Source organism: Capricornis sumatraensis, chromosome 2, assembly GCF_032405125.1.
Source record: "Capricornis sumatraensis isolate serow.1 chromosome 2, serow.2, whole genome shotgun sequence".
Lineage (NCBI taxonomy): Eukaryota > Metazoa > Chordata > Mammalia > Artiodactyla > Bovidae > Capricornis > Capricornis sumatraensis.
Genome location: NC_091070.1, coordinates 84,400,101 through 84,418,991, shown reverse-complemented (window position 1 = coordinate 84,418,991; position 18,891 = coordinate 84,400,101). Strand labels below are relative to the sequence as shown.

Genomic DNA, 18,891 nt, shown 5'->3' with positions numbered 1-18,891 from the left:
GCTGTTGCCCATGTTTTGGTGTCATGATTTTGTCACTGGTGCATTTGTTTCTTATAATTGTACAGGGGAAATACTTCAGTTCTCCAGATACACATTTTAAATTAGGTGTCCACACTTGACCGGTTTTGAAGGATTTGGCCTGTGACAGACCCTTTCATTTGCTTTCAGTTTTGCAAATAAAAACTTTGCAAAGTTACAAAGAAACTATTAACTATGTCTGTATGTGATTTCCACACCCCCTTAGGTTGACTGTGCTAAACTTAACTTTCCTAAATTTATATAACATTTTACTGGAAGTATGTAGTTTTTTATTGCATGGTAGAGACTGATTTGATAGTGAATTCTTTATCTGGTTCTTGTAACCTTTAGGAAATGTTTATGAACTTTTCATAAAGCTACATTCTGAGATTTTTTAAAGTATGCAGAAGTACTTTATAAACATTCTTTTAATCATTTTATACACAAGGTTCTTAAAATACTTTGTTTTTTAGCATGTATGTACTATACAGCTCCATCAGCTTTTGCTGGGGGGAGAGGTCTATTTTTTTAATAGGAGTATCTTCTCTTTTGTTTAGAGGCCTATGATATGTTTAGGGCTTTTATTGATCTTTTTGAAGCTTTTAACATAGTTGTGGACCTAATAGATTACTTCATGACAGCAGGAACAAATACTGGGTTTTGATCAAGAATGCAAAAATGAATTATTTGTCCTAAACATCACCTACACAGGAAAGACTAGCAGCATTACCAGAACTTTCCCTTCCACTCTTTGTTGAAAGGGAAGATCTCTAGTAGAACATATAATACATACCTAAAATGGTGTTTAAATATGTTTGTTGGTTTTGTGTTTACATACAAAGAGAACATTTAAATTGCTTGAGTAACATAGCTTTTGAAAAGGTTCATGCATTTGTTTTCATACTGTCACCAACTAAAGTAGCCAAAACTGCTGCACTTCTAATAGTACCCTGAAATTAATTCTGGGTTATGCTTGTTTCTTGATTCCTCTCTCAATCTGATCAGAATGCACCACCAATCCGTCTGCGACACAGACGATCACGCTCTGCGGGAGACAGATGGGTAGATCATAAGCCTGCCACTAACCTGCAAACTGAGACAGTCATGCAGCCACATGTCCCCCGTGCCATCACTGTGTCTGTTGCAAATGAAAAGGCACTAGCTAAGTGTGAGAAGTACATGCTGACACACCAGGAACTAGCCTCCGATGGGGAGATTGAGACTAAGCTAATTAAGGTAAAATTTACACAAGAGAAGGAAATATTCAAAAAGCAAGAAACCATTTACTCTTCTGTTCCTCTGATGATACACAGGCAGTTGTCAACTAGAAGATAAATGGGTATTTGATAAAACCTTTTTGTTTGTTAGAAAACTCAAGTTACTCCTTGGGTTCAAATCTGCTAAATTGGAACTAAATCTGCTGAATGTGTTTGTTAGAGGAACTCCAGATATATACTTTTAATTAATGTGCATTTTGTTTTAAATCAAACAAGGAATTCCTGCCTTTGCGTAAGAGTACTGTCATTGGAGGGAATTCCTTGGCAGTCCAGTGGTTAAGACTGTGCTGTCACTGCCAAGGACCCAGGTTCAATTCCTGGTCTGGGAACTAAGATCTCATGAGCTGTACGTAACGGCCAAAAAAATAAAAAAGACTGTACTGTCACTTGTGTATGAGAGAAGGGGAACATCTAAAGAGGAAAGTATATTGCCTTAGAACATTTAGAAATTTGATAGGTTGCTTGATCTTTACTGTAGTTTTTAAATTACTGGTTGAATAAAAAGGAAGGTTATTTTCTGCAAGTAAGAATGCTATTAATTATACTGCATTGGACTTCTTTTTTAGTGAGACATATGTACACAAATCTTTAAAGTATTTTAAGGTATAGACCCAGCAGTCCAAGCACCATCTGGTTTTGTGGATCAGAGTTTTCATTAAAGTCTTAAAAAATCAGTTTGAAATATATATGTATGTTTATCATTTGGATGTATAAAAGTGTAATGGTGATCTTTTCTCTTGGCTGTAGGGTGATGTTTATAAAACAAGGGGTGGTGGACAATCCGTCCAGTTTACTGAAATAGAGACTTTAAAACAAGAATCACCAACTAGGTGAGTGAGCATCAAACTGCTTTATTTAGAGGGCTGTAGTTTTCTTAGCTGCGCGTTCTTGAGGAACAGATTAGCCTGTAAAAACGCGTCATTAATTCTCTGAAGGAGTATATATGGTATTTTTCTGTTTCTAATATTTCTCCTGTTCTTAGATGTAAAAATAACTGTTGCGTCGTTCCTTTTTTCTGTAGTCGAAAACGAAGATCGTCTACAGCGGCACCTGCCCAACCAGATGGAACAGAGTCTGAATGGACTGATGTAGAAACGAGGGTAGGATAAGATATCTGTAGGGGTGTATTTCTGCTCTGGTCTTACTGGATGGAGCTCTTCAATTCGAAGCCCCTGTTTTTAGTGTAGTGGGTCTGTGCCCAAAAATCAAGTGAGAGAGCATCACCTACCTAGAAGAACAAGAATGTCCATCAAGCTGATGGGAACCCTCTCAGGAGCAGAACTGTTGTTCCTGGGGACAGATTCACATAAAGAGTGTGGGAAGGTGGGGGCCAGGCTCCAGCCTTTGCCACTAACTTTCTCAAGAACTCTTTCTGATAGAAAATGAAATTACCTGGATGGTCTCTAAAGACCCTCCTACCTCACAGTTTTCCTCCTTGTGGTTTTCTCCCCAGTGCTCTGTGGCTGTGGAGATGAGAGCTGGCTCTCAGCTGGGGCCTGGGTACCAGCACCATGCACAACCCAAGTGAGTAATTTTTCCTAAGAGGATCTATGTGGGTTTGGTTTACCCTCTGGAATATCTGGGCCCTACTGGCAGACTACAGTAGGCAGTAACAGTGCTGAGAACCCTGGAGGTTGGATAATAGCAATTAGAGCTGTAAGAACACTCACTCTTGTTCCTAGTTTGTGAGTGCTCATAAAGCTTTCAGAGGCCTAAGGGAGATCACCTCTAAGGAGGGGAGGCTGGGGTCAGGGGTGACAGCTCCTCACATAATTCCTTCTTTCCTAATCTCCCTCTTGTTGTAGCAAGAAGTGTTCATTAAAGTGAAACGGAACGGTGAAATCTGTGGTAGGGAAAGCAATCACATATTAAAGATATACCCAAGAGTCTGGCCCATTCTTTCACTGTTTTAAGCCCCCTGTTTTCAAGTGTCTAAATGAACAGGTTCATGTGTCCATTCTGACACATGTATGTGCTCCTTAGGCAATCTGGAAAATCAGTGCAACAGGATAAAGATGGGAAGTCTAATTAAATACCGGATAAGCATATTTTGCTTTCTTAGAAGGACTTTAACTTTTCCCATGATAAAACTGGAATTCTCTCAAAGCCCTCCTAGAGATTCATTGCAAAATTCAACACTAAATGCTGGCTTTCATTTTAGGCGCAAGAAGCCATGAATTGACAGTTTCAATAACAGAACAACATTTTCATCATTTGTGTTGGTGATTTCTCCAAAGCAGTGCCTTCTGAAAACCATCTTATAAAACTCCAGCTTTGTTGAAAATCACAGACCTCATGTCATCACACACTGGCCTCCATCAGGGATTCCCCTGTGGCTCCAAAGATATCTAGGATTCTACAAACTTTTTATATTCTACACCTTGCCGTATTTAATATTAGCAGAGAAAGAGCCCTCTTTCTCGTTGCTGTATGAACTTTTTTATATTGCTATTTTTTTTGTATATTTCTTGTATACTTATAAACTAATTCATGCATGTGTTTGTCTTGGATAATTAAGGAAAAATATATCTAGATCACGCTTTGCCTTTTATTGTGACTTTTCCACCTGTTGTCTGAATATTTCTTAAGGATTTATAAACAAAAAAAATGCTGCTATTGATTAGCTGCAAGAATGCACTTTAGACATATATTGGACAATTGAACCTGAGATGTCAGAGACTCGCCAATACTAAAACCGTTTTAGGAAGGTGTTTGGAATTTTGTATGTATATACTTTCTGACATTTAGATATGCCAAAAGAAATGAAATAAAAGCACTAAGAAATACAAGGTTATGTGATGGTAATTTAGCACGTACTCCCAGAACCTAGCATCGTGCTTTTCATTTAGCTGGCAGTCATTTGTGGGGGAATGAAACAAAAGCACTAGAAACTGCTGTCACCATGCTGAGGATACCTGTTTGCATGCAAAGAAACAGGTTTGCAAGGGGCTATTTACTCTGCTGAAAACCAGGAATACCCTCCGAGCCCACACAACCCGCTGGTGCACCGGGGTCCACAGGCCATCCTTCGTACATAAACTGTGTTTGACCTGGAATCCTTTTACTTAATTCAGCTAACTTAGGGTTTCAAGAGCAGCACTCAGTCTGAGAATTTTAAATGACTGGTATCATACCCGACTTCCACATGCAGATAAAAAGTAGAGGAGCAAGTGATGGCGGCAGCATGGCAGTGTGAGCGGTTGCCTTTCTCCTTTTATTCACAGCTGACTGGTTGTTCACGGGCTTCCCTGGTGGCTCAGACAGTAAAGACTGCCTGCAATGCAGGAGACCTGGGTTCGATCCCTGAGTCATTCATAACTGAACGAAAGTTTCTCTGTACGCTACATCAGAACATGCAAAAGATTTCTACCAAAAAGTGCTTCAGAACATAGGTGGGGAGACCTTAGCAGGACTGCGGACCCAAGAGTTCGAGAGCCTGCCTCACCCTCACCTGCTGGGAGGAGGGGAGGAAGCCAGACTGGAGCGTGTGGAGACCGGAGAGTGTGGGGCACCGGAGAGGGCATCTGTGGGGAGCCAGGCAAACGGCTGGGGGACAGAAACCAGTTTGGAGGCCGAAGAGGAGCAGCAACACACGGGGCTTCCACTGCCAGGGACCACCGCCGCCTCCCTCAGAGGTCTTAAGGTGACCGCCTGGCTGCCTGGCTGGGCACAGCTGGAGGAACCTGTTTCTCTCCAGCAGCACTCACTCCTCAGGAGCGACTGGTGGGAGTGGGGAGACGAGAACAAGGGCACTGAAGGATCTCACGCCCTGCTGCCTGCCTTGTGTTTCAGCGGGAGGTCTGTGCACGGCCCTCTGGGGGGCTTAACACAGTGGAGGGTTCCCCCTGCCTGCTGTGGACGACCACGGGTGCTAAGCCCACACCTGGTCCACTCTGCTGCCAGCTTTTTCTAGGCTGACTTTTTAACAGGCTCTCCCTGGCATGGCCCTAGAGCCAGCTCAGGTAGAGAAACCAAAAACTGAGCTATGCCGCCACCTTGTGGAGAACAAAAGAAAGGTCTCTAATGGTCCGTGTTGAACTGGAACATCTAAACAACTAGTAAGAAAGAGGTGTGCTACTTGAAACTCAGTGGCAGAGGCACATTTTTACCAAACTAAAAAAATCACAGTGATATGGAATCCCAAAGAGAAAAACTAATTCTTCAGCAACTGAGTCCACAGGTACAGTGATCTGATAAAAATCCATAGGCACTGTGATCTGATAAAAATTAGAAACAGCTGTGATGAAGGTACAAGAACGCTTAGGCAGTTATTTACCAAATACAGGTGTTATTTGCCAAATATATTGAATTTTCAAAAAGAACCAAATTCTTCAGCCGAAGAATTCAATGAATGAGATCAAGAATACGTAGAAAGCTTAGGGAATCAGGCAGATGAAATCTGGGAAAGCAACTTGATTCTTAAAAGGTGAAGAAAACCCAAGAGAATTCTGATACGTGATGAGTTGAGAAAAACAAATGTGAGGAATAATGGTCTATCCGAAGAAGCAAAGAGAGAGAGGAGAGCAGAGAGTGTATATTTAAAGAAACAGCCGAGAATTTCCCAAGCCAGGCAGGAAATTGGACCTAAAAGCCCAACAGGACACCCTATTATCTTAATGCCAAAAGACCACCTCCAATTACATCAAAAGTCATTAAAAAAAATTCATAAAGTCAACAGTGGGGAGAAAAAGTAACTTACAAATGAATGCTTGCAAGGCTATCAGTGGATATCCCAGCAGAAATCCTACAGCCCAGGACAAAGTAGAATGACATTCAAAGTGTGGAAGATAAATATGGCTGGTCAAGAATACTTCATCCAGCAAAGCTGACCTTCAGCTATGAAGGAGAAATAAAGGCTTTCCCAGACACACAAAACCTGCCTTACAGGAAATGTTAAAAGGAGTTCTTAAGCTGAAATAAAATGGTGCTAACTAGCGACACAGAAACAAAGTGCACATCAAAAGAAGTAAACTGTGACATCAAAAGGATAAAAGGCGAGGAATAAACAGGGTTGGACCATTACAGGAGAATGAAAACAAGATGCTATCAGCATGAGAAGGACTACTTTACTCATGAGATGTATTATGAAAGCTGCAAAGTAAGAGGTGAGTGAAAAAGCTGGCTTGAAACTCAACATCCAAAAACTAAGATCAAGGCATCGAGTCCCATCACTTCATGACAAACAGAGGGGAAGAAGTGGAAGCAGTAACAGATTTTTATCTTCTTGGGCTCCAAAACCTTTGCAGATGGTGACTGTAGCCATGAAATTAAGAGATGCCTGCTCCTTGGAAGGAAAGCTATGACAAACCTAGACAGCATATTAAAAAGCAGAGACATCACTTTGCCAAAAAAGATCCTCATAGTCAAAGCTATGGTTTTTCCACTAGTCGTGCGTGGATGTGAGAGTTGGATCACAAAGAAGGCTGAGCGCCGAAGAACTGATGCTTCTGAACTTGGAGAAGACTCTTGAGAGTTCCCTGGACAGCAAGGATATCAAATTAGTCAATTCTAAAAGAAATTACCCTGAATATGCATTGGAAAGACACGCTGAAGCTGAAGCTCCAATACTTTGGCCACCTGATGTGAAGAGCTAACTCTGGAAAAGACCCTGATGCTGGGGAAGACTGAAGGAGGCAAAAGGGGAAGGGGGTGGCAGAGGATGAGATGGTTAGACGACATCACTGGATGCAATGGACATGGGTTTGAGCAAACTCTGGGAGATGGTCGAGGACAGAGGAGACTGGTGTGCTGCAACCCATGGGGTCACAAAGAGTTGGACACGACTGAGTGAACCACCACCACCACCGCAAAGCAAAAAAAAACAGGCAAGAAACATTATAAAGAAAAAATGAGGAGCAGACAGCAAATCACTAAGGAAAACTACCACTTTACAAAGGTAGAAACAGGAACAAGATAAAAAAACAAGGCAAATGATAAGACAGCAATAGTGAGTCATTATCAATAATCACTGCAAATGCATTATGTTACTTATAGGCAGAAGCAAAAAAAAAAAAAAATTATAGAAATGAGCCCATTTACAAAACAGACAGACTCATAGACTAGAAAACAAATTTATGGTTACCAAAGGGGAGGGATAAATCAGGAGTTTGGGACTGACATATGCACTTTTGTATTTAAAATAGGTAACCAACAAAGGCCTACTGTGTATAGCACAGGGAAATCTAAACGGGAAAAGAGTCTGAAAAATAGATACGTGTATATGCAGAACTGAGCCACTCTGCTGTACGCCTGAAACCAGCACGACATTCTTAATCAACTACACTCCAATATAAAACAAACTTTAAAAAGAGGACTGAGTCAGGAAGAAACAGGTAACATGAGCAGGCCAATAATAACCAAGTAGATTGAATTAGTAATCATAAACCTAGCAGAGAAAACCACAGGACAAGAGGGCGACACTGAAGGATTCTACCATTCAAAGAATCATCATCAATCCTTCTGAAACTCTTAGAAAAGTTTGAGAAGGGAATACTTCCAAACTCATTCTATGAGACCAGCATTAACCGGAAACCAAAGCCAGATAAGGACATAACAAGAAATGAAAAGGACAGATCAGTACCCCTGATGAATATAGGAACAGAAAATCTCAATAAAGTATCAGCAAACTGCATTCAAGAACCCTTATGAACTGTATACCATGACCAAATGGGATTTATGCCTTGTATGTAAGAATGGCTCAACATACATGAATCAATAAATGTAACACACATTAACAAAAGATAAAAATCACACGGTCATCTCAACAGATGCAGAAAAGCTGTTTGACAAAATACAACATCCTTTCGTGATTAAAAAAACCTTAGCAGACTGGGTGCAGAAGGAACATACCTAAATATAAAGAAGCTCATGAATAACAAACAGTTAACATACTTTCACTGGAGAAAGAAAGCTTTTCTTCTAAGATCAGGAATAAGACAAGGATGACTGTTCTCATTATTCTTATTCAATATAGTATTGGAAGCCCTAGCTAGAATAATTAGGCAAGACAAAGAAATCTATCTGAATACAATGAAAACACTACCTTGAAAAGATATCTAACCCCTGTGTTCACTGCAGCATTATTTACAATAGCCAGTAGTCTACCAACCAATAAATGGACAAAGAAAACATGTTATATATAATCACAGTGAAATACTATTCAACTATTAACAAGTAATAAAATCCTGCCATTTGAGACAACATGGATAAACCCTGAGCACATTTTGTTAAGTGAGGTAAGTTAGACAAGTACTGTCTGATGTAACTTATATACCCATCTGAATGCAGAGTTCCAAAGAATAGCAAGGAGAGATATGAAAGCCTTCCTAAGTGAACAAAAAAAGAGAGGAAAATAATAGAATGGGAAAGACTATAAAGATCTCTTCAAGAAAATTAGAGATACCAAGGGAACATTTCATGCAAAGACGGGCGCAATAAAGGACAGAAACAATATGGACCTCACAGAAGCAGAAGTTATTAAGAAGAGGTGGCAAGAATACACAGAACTATACAAAAAAGATCTTAATGACCCAGATAACCACGATGGTGTGATTACTCACCTAGAACCAGACAACCTGGAGTGCAAAGTCAAGTGGGCCGTAGGAAGCATCACTATGAACAAAGCTAGTGAAGGTGATGGAATTCCAGCTGAGCTATTTTAAATCCTAAAAGATGACGTGAAAGTGCTGCACTCAATATGCCAGCAAATCTGGAAAACTCAATAGTGGCCACAGGACTGGAAATGGTCAGTTTTCATTCCAATCCCAAAGAAAGGCAATGCCAAACAGTGTTAAAACTACCGCACAGTTGCATTCATCTCACACGCTAGCAGAAGTAATGCTCAAAATTATCCAAGCTAGGCTTCAATAGTGCATGAGCTGGGAACTTCCAGATGTTCAAGCTGGATTTAGAAAAGGCAGAGGAACCAGAGATCAAATTGCCAACATCTGTTGGATCACAGAAAAAGCAAGAGTTCCAGAAAAACATCTTCTTCTGCTTCATTGACTACGGTAAAGCCTTTGACTGTGTGGATCACAACTAACTGTGGAAAATTCTTAAAGAGATGGAAATACCAGACCACCTGACCTGCCTCCTGAGAAATCTGAGTGGAGGTCAAGAAGCAATCGTTAGCACCGGACATGGAACAACGGACTGGTTCCAAATTGGGAAAGGGGTACATCAAGGCTGTATATTGTCACCCTGCTAATTTAACCCTATACAGACTACATCATGCAAAATGCTAGGATGGATGAAGCACAAGCTGGAATCAAGACTGCTAGGAGAAATATCAATAACCTCAGATATGCAGGTGACACCACCCTTATGGCAAAAAGTGAAGAGGAACTAAAGAACCTCTTGATGAGACTGAAAAAGTTGGCTTAAAACTCAACAATCAAAAAACTAAGGTCATGGCATCTGGTCCCATCACTTCATGGCAAATAGATGGGGAAACAATGGAAACAGTGATAGACTTTATTTTCTTGGGCTCCCAAATCACTCCCATGACTGCAGCCATGAAATTAAAAGATGCGTGCTCCTTTGAAGAAAAGCTATGACTAACCTAGACAGCATATTAAAAAGCAGAGACATTACTTTGCTGACAAAGGTCTATAATAGTCAAAGCTATGGTTTTTCCAGTAGTCATATGTGGATGTGAGAGCTGGACCATAAAGAAAGCTGAGCATCAAATAATTGATACTTTTGAACTGTGGTGTTGGAGAAAACTCTTGAGAGTCTCCTGAACTGAAAGAAGATCAAACCAGTCAATCCTAAAGGAAATCAGCCCTGAATACTCACTGGAAGGACTGATGCTGATGGTCCAACACTTTGGCTACTGATTCGAAGAACTGACTCACTAGAAAACATCCTGATGCTGGGGAAGGTTGAAGGCAGGAGAAGGGGACGACAGAGGACGAGATGGTTGGATGGCATCACCGACTCAATGGACATGAGTTTGAGCGAGCTCCTGGAGTTGGTGAAGGACAGGGAGGCCTGGTGTCGTGCAGTCCATGGGGTTGCGAAGAGTTGAACTTGACTGAGAGACTGAATCCAAACTTGTAAAACTCAAGAGTATTATGGTGGTTACTTGGGCCTAGGAGGTGGGAGGACCCGACAGATGTTACGTTTACTACATGCAACAAGTATAAATGAGCCCTAGAGATGGAGTGCACAGTACAGTGAATGCAGACAACAGTGCTGTACTGTGAGGAGCTTCCCAGGTGGCTCAGTGGTAAAGGATCTACCTGCCAATGCAGGGGACGCAGGAGACACAGGTTCAGTCCCTGGGTTGGGAAGGTGCCCTGGAGAAGGAAATGGCAGCCCATTCCAGTATTCTCGTCTGGGAAGTCCCATGGACAGAGGGGTCTGGTGGGCTACAGTTCACAGAGTCGTGAAGAGTCGCACACGACTGATCACGCAGCACGCACACACTGTATCATAAATGTCAAACCTGCTGAGAGACTAGAGCTTGATTATTCCAACCGATAAAAAGAAATAATTCTGAAATGTGATACAGGGGCTAATTATTACTACGTGTATGGGTGCTCATTCGTGTCTGATTCTTCGCAGCCTCACGGACTGCAGCCCGTCAGGCTCCGCTGTCCGTGGGATTCTCCAGGCAAGATTACTGCAGTGGGTTGCCATTTCCTTCTCCAGGGAAATCTTCCCCACCCAGGGACGGAACCCGCATCTCTTCCATCTCCTGCATTGGCAGGCAGATTCTTTTATCACTGCGCCACCTGGGAAGCCCAATTATTACTACAGTGGCAATCATTACAATACATAAATGATCTAATTATACGAGATGTTGTATACCTTAAATTTACACAATGTTACATGTCACATGTATTTTAATAAAAAATGAAAAGTAGATTCTTGCAATTGTAAAAAAAAAAAGGAAGCACTAGATAATATAAAAATAATTTGCCACAAAATGACAAATCCAGTGAATTTCCATGACAACTATATGTGCTAAAGCACTTCAGTCATGTCTGACTCTGTGTGACCCTGTGGACCGCAGCCCGCCAGGCTCCTCTGTCAGTGGGATTCTCCAGGCAAGGATACTGGAGTGGGTTGCGATGCCCTCCTCCAGGGGATCTTTCCCACCCAGGAATCGAACCCAGGTCTCCTGCACTGTAGGCAGGTAGTCTACCCCTACTGCCACCTGGGAAGCCCAGAGTATCTATGTATTAACTATGCTCTTCTAGACATTTCAACAAAAAACATGGTTTTGGGACAAAATCAGACACAGTACTATGGAACACCATGATGACACAGCCATTCTTAGCTGAGTGAACATACATTTTTCTGGGTTTTTTTGGTTTTTTTTTTTTGAGGCTGATTTTTTAATTACTAAAATTTTTACTAAACCACAAGTTTGTGTACACGAAACACAGTGAGGCCCACCAACACCAAAACTAATTAAGAGTCTGGAACGGAGAAAAGTTCATTACAGATTCATACAAGGAGATGGGTACCTTATGCCCTAAGAACCCCAAAGTTACTGAAAGCTTTCAGCAAGCTCCTTTATTCAGCAAGCCCCTTTCAAAGCAGAAGGTGAGGGAGGGGCATGGTTAGTTGCTGCAAACTTCCTGGTGTCCGATCCTTTGTTCTTGAGGTCAGGTCATGGTCCCATAACGATGTTCCTGTAAACCTCTACCAGATGAATGTTATTCTCTGTCCTGATCAGAAAGGGCAAAGTCCCAAGGCACAGCTTTCACCCTCCAAGGTCCCCGTCCTGCCTAAGAGGAGGCAGAGCTCAACTGGCAGCTCCTTCAGGGCCAGGTTCCCACAACCTGCCCAGCTGTCGTCCCTGAGCTCACCCAACCCACACTGGCCCTGTCTCCTCAGGCTGCGCAAATGGGGGACACCGGGTCTCACAGACTGCAGCCCAGGCAGATGGCCACTGCTAGAAGGTCACAGAGACAGGGTTGGGAGAGAGGCCCATCGGTGCCTCCAGGTCTGGGCCACGGCTAATGGAGGCCCTTAGTGAGGGCTCTGGAGCTCTGCAGGACGTGGTCCCCAGTCCGTTCCTGGGCCCTCCAGCTCACCTGCTGGCCCAAGGCTGGGTGAGCAGTAGGGGCCACTAGGAGAAGGCCTGACCCTGCCTCTTAACTCACTCTCCACCTGATGACCACCACACCTCCGACCCTTGGCTAAATCAGTTCCCTAACGGTCCCCCATCAACAGGTACTTGTGAGCAGGGCCCACTGCGGCGCTGACCAAGAGCTCAGCAGGACACTAACAGTCGCTCACTGACAGCTGGTTGCTAGAGGGCAGGGCCCACTGAGGCACCAGGGCAGTGGCTGAGCAAGACCTGTCGCCCAGTAACAGGGAGCAGAATAAAGAACGCAGCAACGGCTGCCTCCTAAGGGCTGTGCTCATCTTGCTCCCTTACAAAATGACAGTTTACCTGTTTTTTAAAATTTTATTTAATTTTAATTGAAGGATAACTGCTTTACAATATTGTGTTGGTTTCTGCCATACATCAAGATGAATCAGACATAGGTCGATATATGTCCCTCTCTCTTGAAACTCCCTCCCACCCAATATTTATTTTATTAATAGTGAAGGTGTGATATTATTCCTAGCAAAAAGCATATCCAAACGTTAGGCAAAAAGACAAAATCCACTTATTTGTAAGCAAGGTCATATGTTTGTTTCTAAAATGCTTCAGAGTACCTCTCTCAATAGCTGCTACTCTATTTCTTGACTATTTTTAATTTTTTTAAATGTCACATTGCTTAGTCTTTTGAAAAAAAATTATTTTTTTGGCCTCACTACACCGTTTACGATCTTAGTTCCCCCATCAGGGATTGAACCCGGGTCTCTAACAGTGGAAACGCTAGAATCCCCATGAAATAGATCTTAACAGGAAGTTTTTACTATGCTATGAGAACATGGGGTAGTAGAATTTGTCTGAAGTTAAGAGTATATTGAATCCGTAAGTCTCTGAAAGGGAAATGCATCAGCAACTGATGTTTTGCTCAAACAGTTCAAAATAGTTACAAAGAATAGCTGCAGTTAATTGGGTGCTCGGTCTCTGACACCCTGTAAGGGTGTTATTTGTCATTTACAGGTGAAGTAGACCGGAGGCGAAGAGAAGAGGGCGGCAGAGGATGAGATGGTTAAATGGCCTCACTGACTCAGTGGACATGAATATGAGCAAACTTTAGGAGACAGTGGAAGACAGAGGATCCTGGGGTGCTGCAGTTCATGGGGTAGCAGAGTTGGACACAACTTAGCAACTGAACAACATCATCAAACTAAAAAGCTTCTGCACAGAAAGTGAAACCATTAACAAAATGAAAAGGCAACCGACTGAATGGGAAAACAGACTTGCAAGTCATGTGTCTGATAACGAGTTAATGTCCAAAACATACGAAAAATTCATACAACTCAGTAACAAAAAAGCCCCCAAACAATTGAATTTTTTAAATGGGCAGATCTGAATAGAGGTTTTCTTCCAAATAAGACATACAGATGGTCAAACAGGTACTGGAAAAGGTGTGCGCCATCACTAATCATCAGGGAAACACAAATTAAAACCACAACTCACACCTGTTAGGAATGGCTATCATTAAGAAGTGTTAATAAATGTTAGTGAAGATGTGGAGAAATGGGAACCCTGACGTACTGTTGATGGGAATGTAAACTGGTGCGGGCACTATGGAAAACAGTATGGCGGTTCCTCCAAAAATTAAAATTAGTATAAGATCCAGAAATTCTACTTCTGAGTTTTTACTTGAAGACAACGAAAACCAGTAACTTGAAAAGATACCCGCACCCCCATGTTCCTTGCAGCATTATGTACAACATCCAACGTGTGGAAACAACCTTGGTGCCCACCAATGGACAAATGGATAAAGAAAATGCGACGTGACACTATTCAGCATAAAAAGAATAAACTCCAGCCACTTGAGGCAACACAAACGGACCGTAAGAGCAGTGTGCTAAATGAAATGTCTGACAGACAAAGAGGAATACCATATGATCTCAGTATACGTGCAATCTTAGAAAAACAAACACAAAAAACCCCAAACAAGCTCATAGATACAGAAAACAGGCGGTTGACAGGTGAGGTTGGGGGGAGGGGAGTGAGAGAAATTGGCGAAGGGGGGTCAAAAACTACAGCTTCAGTCATGGGGATGTAAGGTACAGCATGGTGACTACAGTTAATAACGTATCACATATTTAAAAGTTGCTTATAGAGTAGACCTTATCACAAGAAAAAAAAACCTGTTGTCTATGTTTAGTGATAGATGTTAACTAGACTTATGATGGTCACTTCCCAATATAAACAAGTTATCTATTATGCTGTATACCTGAAACAAATGTCAATCACACCTCAACTTAAAAAATTGTAAAGAAAACCTCTCAGTATGAATCCAACACCAATTTTCTTAGCCTCAAAGGACACAAACCAGCAGTAAAGCACCTAGCGAAACAGCAGCTACATCAAGAGGTCTTTTAACATCACATAAGTGCTATTTCAAAGCTTTTACACCGAACCAGAAGGTCCTTTAAAAAAAAATGAAGTTGAAGTGGAAAGTTCCCCTATAGTCCTAATATATCTTTTATGCTTTGGGAAGAAAAAAAAACAAGGACAAAATTTACTTATAACCCCCAAACCCATCCCTCTCTGCAAACAGAAGCAGGAAGCACTGAATTTAGGTTCCCAGATTTCGAATCCAGGTTCCGTCTCGCGGTAACGCGGAATCTCGGGAAACCAGGACTACATTTTAATTTTGCCATTACAAAATGCAGATAATAGTACTTACCTCTTACACTGGGTGAGGCTTAACTGAATCTTTGTAGAGTGTGGCCCAGTGCCTGGGACATAGTAGGCGCTGAAATGCTCTGCTATTTTAACGCTGCAGATTTCCCATTTTCTCCTATATTCAGTATTTTATTGGAGACGCTGTTCTAGGCACCGGGACCTCCCGGCTAAACCCCAGTTGCTGCCCTCCAGCAGGTCGCTGCTCGCCGAGGGTGGGGATTGGGGAGTGGGCTGACAACGTCATTAAATGACTGCTTAAGAAGTGCCATACGGGCTACAGTAGGTGGGAGTGACGCCTATTTCCCTAGGTAACTTTTCCGTAAAAGTATTCTTACTGTTCACAAACCCTGAGAGTTTAACCCAAACCAAAGAAGTTAGCATTCACAGCGGCCGAACAACTTCTTGATCCCGCGAACTACTTCAAACTACTTACAGGTTTGCGCAGGCGTCTTCAGCGGAAAGTCGCGGTTTGATCTATCCCCGCCCCTTCTGGCCACGCCTCTTCCGGAAATCCCGGGAGCCGATTGGTTCGCGTGACTGGTATAAGAAGCTGCGCGCAGGCGCGCGGTTCTCTTTCCTCCGCTGCCGCTAAGGTGCTCGGTTCTTCCGAGGAAGCTAAGGCCGTTTTGGGGTGAGGCCCTCACTTCATCCGGCGACTAGCACCGCGCCCGGCAGCCCCCACCTAGCACTCGCCCGCACCATGGCCTCCGTCTCGGAGCTCGCTTGTATCTACTCTGCCCTCATTCTGCACGACGATGAGGTGACGGTCACGGTGAGTGCGGGCCTGGGCCGGCGGCGTGGCGGCCTGTGTGGGCGGCCGGTTCCCCACCCTCGCAGGCGTCAGAGGCAGGCCCTTCCGGCGGGAGCGGCGGCCGTCGACACCGGGCGGAGGGGCGGACAGACGGGACGGGCACCCATCGGATGGGCCCATGTGCGGGCTGTCTGGGGCATCGGCCACGTGCCCGCCCTGGAGTGAGTGAGTTTCACTTAACAGCGGAGCGCTCCGACTTTGAGGACTTTTTTTAATTTGGAGAAACGTGTGCAACCCGTAGCCTCATGGCGCAGCAATATAACGTGCCCCAGGACACCGTATCTCCTTTGGGTGTAATTTCCTTGGTCCTCTCAGTAGGCCTTGTGGGGCCTGGCTCTATGGTGTGGTGAACACTGCGCTCTGCTCCACCTCTGGCCTTGCCTCACAGCTTAAAATAGCAGTGTAACTTGGGGAGGTCCCAGCCTGTGAAATGGCAGCGATGAACTCGAGGCCTTGCCAAGTACCTGGCACACGGGAGTAGAAGCATTTTTTTGCCTTAAGAGTGGAAGAAACTGTCGTCTTAGATTAGTATACATGCAATGTCAATAGAGTACTCGGATTGGTAACCGGTACTTTTGTACTCAGGTTATGAAATGGCAATCCACTCCAGCACTCTTGCCTGGAAAATCCCATGGACGGAGGAGCCTAATAGGCTACAGTCCATGGGGTCGCAAAGAGTCGGACACGACTGAGCGACTTCACGTTCACTTTTCACTTTAACAGTTATTTGCTTTCGATTTGCAGTATTTTGAAGACATTTACGAAAGTGCTATCTGATGGGGTGCCCGTCTTATTTGTTTTAGGAGGATAAGATCAATGCCCTCATTAAAGCAGCCGGTGTAAATGTTGAGCCTTTCTGGCCAGGTTTGTTTGCAAAGGTAAGGTGATGGTGAAAAGGTGATTTGTTTGGAGAAGCAAATTTTGGAAGACCTACTGATTTATTAAAACAAGTGTTCGTACTAACCTCCAAAAGTGCTGGAAGGCCCCATGTTTCACTGGACTTGTTTAAGCAGAAGGGGTATTTCCTCATATTTCTGTCTCTAGGAGCGAATTATGGTTTTGCTCCGTGGTGTCTTTTTCTCATGGTCTCATACCCTGCTTTCTCTTTTCTTCTGTTCTAAAATCATGAGGAAAATATATTACCAGGTCATTCTTTCAATATATAAAAAGGTCATCCAAGATATACTATACATGCTGTTCCAAGTAAATCCTGCCAGCATGGTGGTGGCATTTTATTGATTGCTTATTCTTTATCGGAATATAAAAGATCAAGGAATTTAGCAGTGGCCACCTTAGTATACATGCAATGTCAAACTAATAGCCTCTCTTCACCTCCTGTTCTTCAATCCTGAGATTGGAAAGATTGGAAACACTGTACCTATATCTCTGTTAGTGAATTCCCTTGGGAAAATTATATAGAATTACCTAGCAGTCTAAAAAAATATAATTCACTGTTAAGAGGAGACATGAACTGTACTTGTAAGTTAAGCCAGCTTTTCGGTGCTACAACAGGCCAGAACTAAGCATTTACCTGAATATGCATATGTGTTGCAGGCCTTGGCCAATGTCAACATCGGGAGCCTCATCTGCAATGTGGGGGCTGGTGGACCTGCCCCAGCGGCCGGTGCTGCACCAGCAGGAGGCCCTGCCCCCTCCACTGCTGCTGCCCCAGGTAGGAAACTTGGTATTGGAGTGAGGAGGGTGGAGATACTAGGGGCAAAGTTGCTCTTCATTTGCTAAGAGTAGATGTGTAGAAATCTTAAGAGGCATCATTTGATGAGGGAAAGTTAACATATTTTTGACTATGTGAATTGTAGGGCCTGGAGCTCTTTGGAGGTTTAGTGAGGTAACTGACTGTTTTTTGCTTTATTTTTAGCTGAGGAGAAGAAAGTAGAAGCAAAGAAAGAAGAATCTGAAGAGTCTGATGATGACATGGGCTTTGGTCTTTTTGACTAAACCTTCTTAGTAACACATTGAATAAAAAGCTGAGCTGTTTGCTGCTGTTGGTGTTAACTGATAGTTCTGGGGGTGTGTTGTGTAAAAATGGAACTTTGGCTTTCAGTGTGTTCTGCCAGGACAGGAGCTGGGTGCAACATTGAGAACTGCATGGGGAGGCTGGAGGAGAAAGGCTCAGAGCAGACACCTTGTCCAGATTACTCACATGACTTCATGATTGCAGGATTTGTTCTCTAGACTGAATAGGAGTCACTGTTGGGCATGGGGGTGTGTGGTCCAGATCTCAGATTTTTGAAAGATGAAGAAGCTCTGTGGGGAGGGGTGGCTGAACAATGGCATGAAGGGTAAATTGGTTCACTTTTCAAAATGCCAGGGCCACCCTAGAACTTGGATTCATATAAAATGTATATTCAGAGCATCTGTTAGGTGCTAGGCACTTGGGACATCTCTGCATTTGATAGGGACATGAGGTTGAGGTTGTAGGACTTTCTGGCCTATGGCCCTAAACATCTTCACTTCAGTGTATAGGACCACTTTGTATACGTTATTGTAGCCAAGTCTCAGTGGTCCATCGAAGAGTAGGACATGACTTAGTGATTGAACAACAACATTCAAATAAAATAAGTGGCCCCAGACTGTCAGTGGAAACCACAGATGAGGATTGTAAGGTGTAAACAATTTAGGACAGGTGGGGTACAATGAGAAAAATGACAAAAGTGTCACTCAAATTTTGGAGATGTTCAAAATGCATAATGGCTAACCTAAATGAAGGCCAGCATTATGCTAATAAGTAATTAGCACAGTAAATTCATGGATTAAAACCACGTAATGACTCCAAGTAAAAGTCTGCTCAGTTGTGTCCAACTCTGGGATTCTCCAGGCCAAAATACTGGACTGGATAGACTTTCCCCTCAGGGGATCTTTCCAACCCAGGAATCAAATCATTGCAGGCAGATTCTTGACCAACTGAGCTATCAGGGAAGCAGTGACTCCAAAGCCTACTTTTAACTGCATTGCTCCCCATGTTCCTGCCCTGGCTGTTCCTGCATCAG

General features: G+C 43.1%; 2 protein-coding genes across 3 annotated transcripts in view; both read left to right on the top strand.

The window, feature by feature from the left end:
* Positions 1-3,845, top strand: part of KIF23 (kinesin family member 23) — a 47,469-nt gene extending 43,624 nt beyond the window's left edge. The window contains exons 20-24 of the mRNA XM_068964628.1: positions 1,004-1,254; positions 2,043-2,125; positions 2,317-2,395; positions 2,749-2,819; positions 3,457-3,845. Of these exons, the coding sequence (XP_068820729.1) occupies positions 1,004-1,254; positions 2,043-2,125; positions 2,317-2,395; positions 2,749-2,819; positions 3,457-3,472 (500 nt within the window). The 3' untranslated portion in view covers positions 3,473-3,845. The remainder of the gene's footprint in view (positions 1-1,003; positions 1,255-2,042; positions 2,126-2,316; positions 2,396-2,748; positions 2,820-3,456) is intronic.
* Positions 3,846-15,666: 11,821 nt separating this feature from the next.
* On the top strand, positions 15,667-17,885 carry RPLP1 (ribosomal protein lateral stalk subunit P1). 2 transcript variants are annotated; one of them, XM_068965320.1, is made up of 4 exons: positions 15,667-15,844; positions 16,687-16,761; positions 17,438-17,555; positions 17,760-17,885. In XM_068965320.1, the coding sequence occupies exons 1-4, from the start codon at positions 15,773-15,775 to the stop codon at positions 17,837-17,839; spliced, it is 345 nt and encodes a 114-aa protein (XP_068821421.1). In that variant the 5' UTR covers positions 15,667-15,772; the 3' UTR covers positions 17,840-17,885. The 2 variants fall into 2 exon arrangements, with proteins under 2 accessions (XP_068821421.1, XP_068821422.1); XM_068965321.1 differs by lacking the exon at positions 16,687-16,761.
* Positions 17,886-18,891: the final 1,006 nt, after the last annotated feature.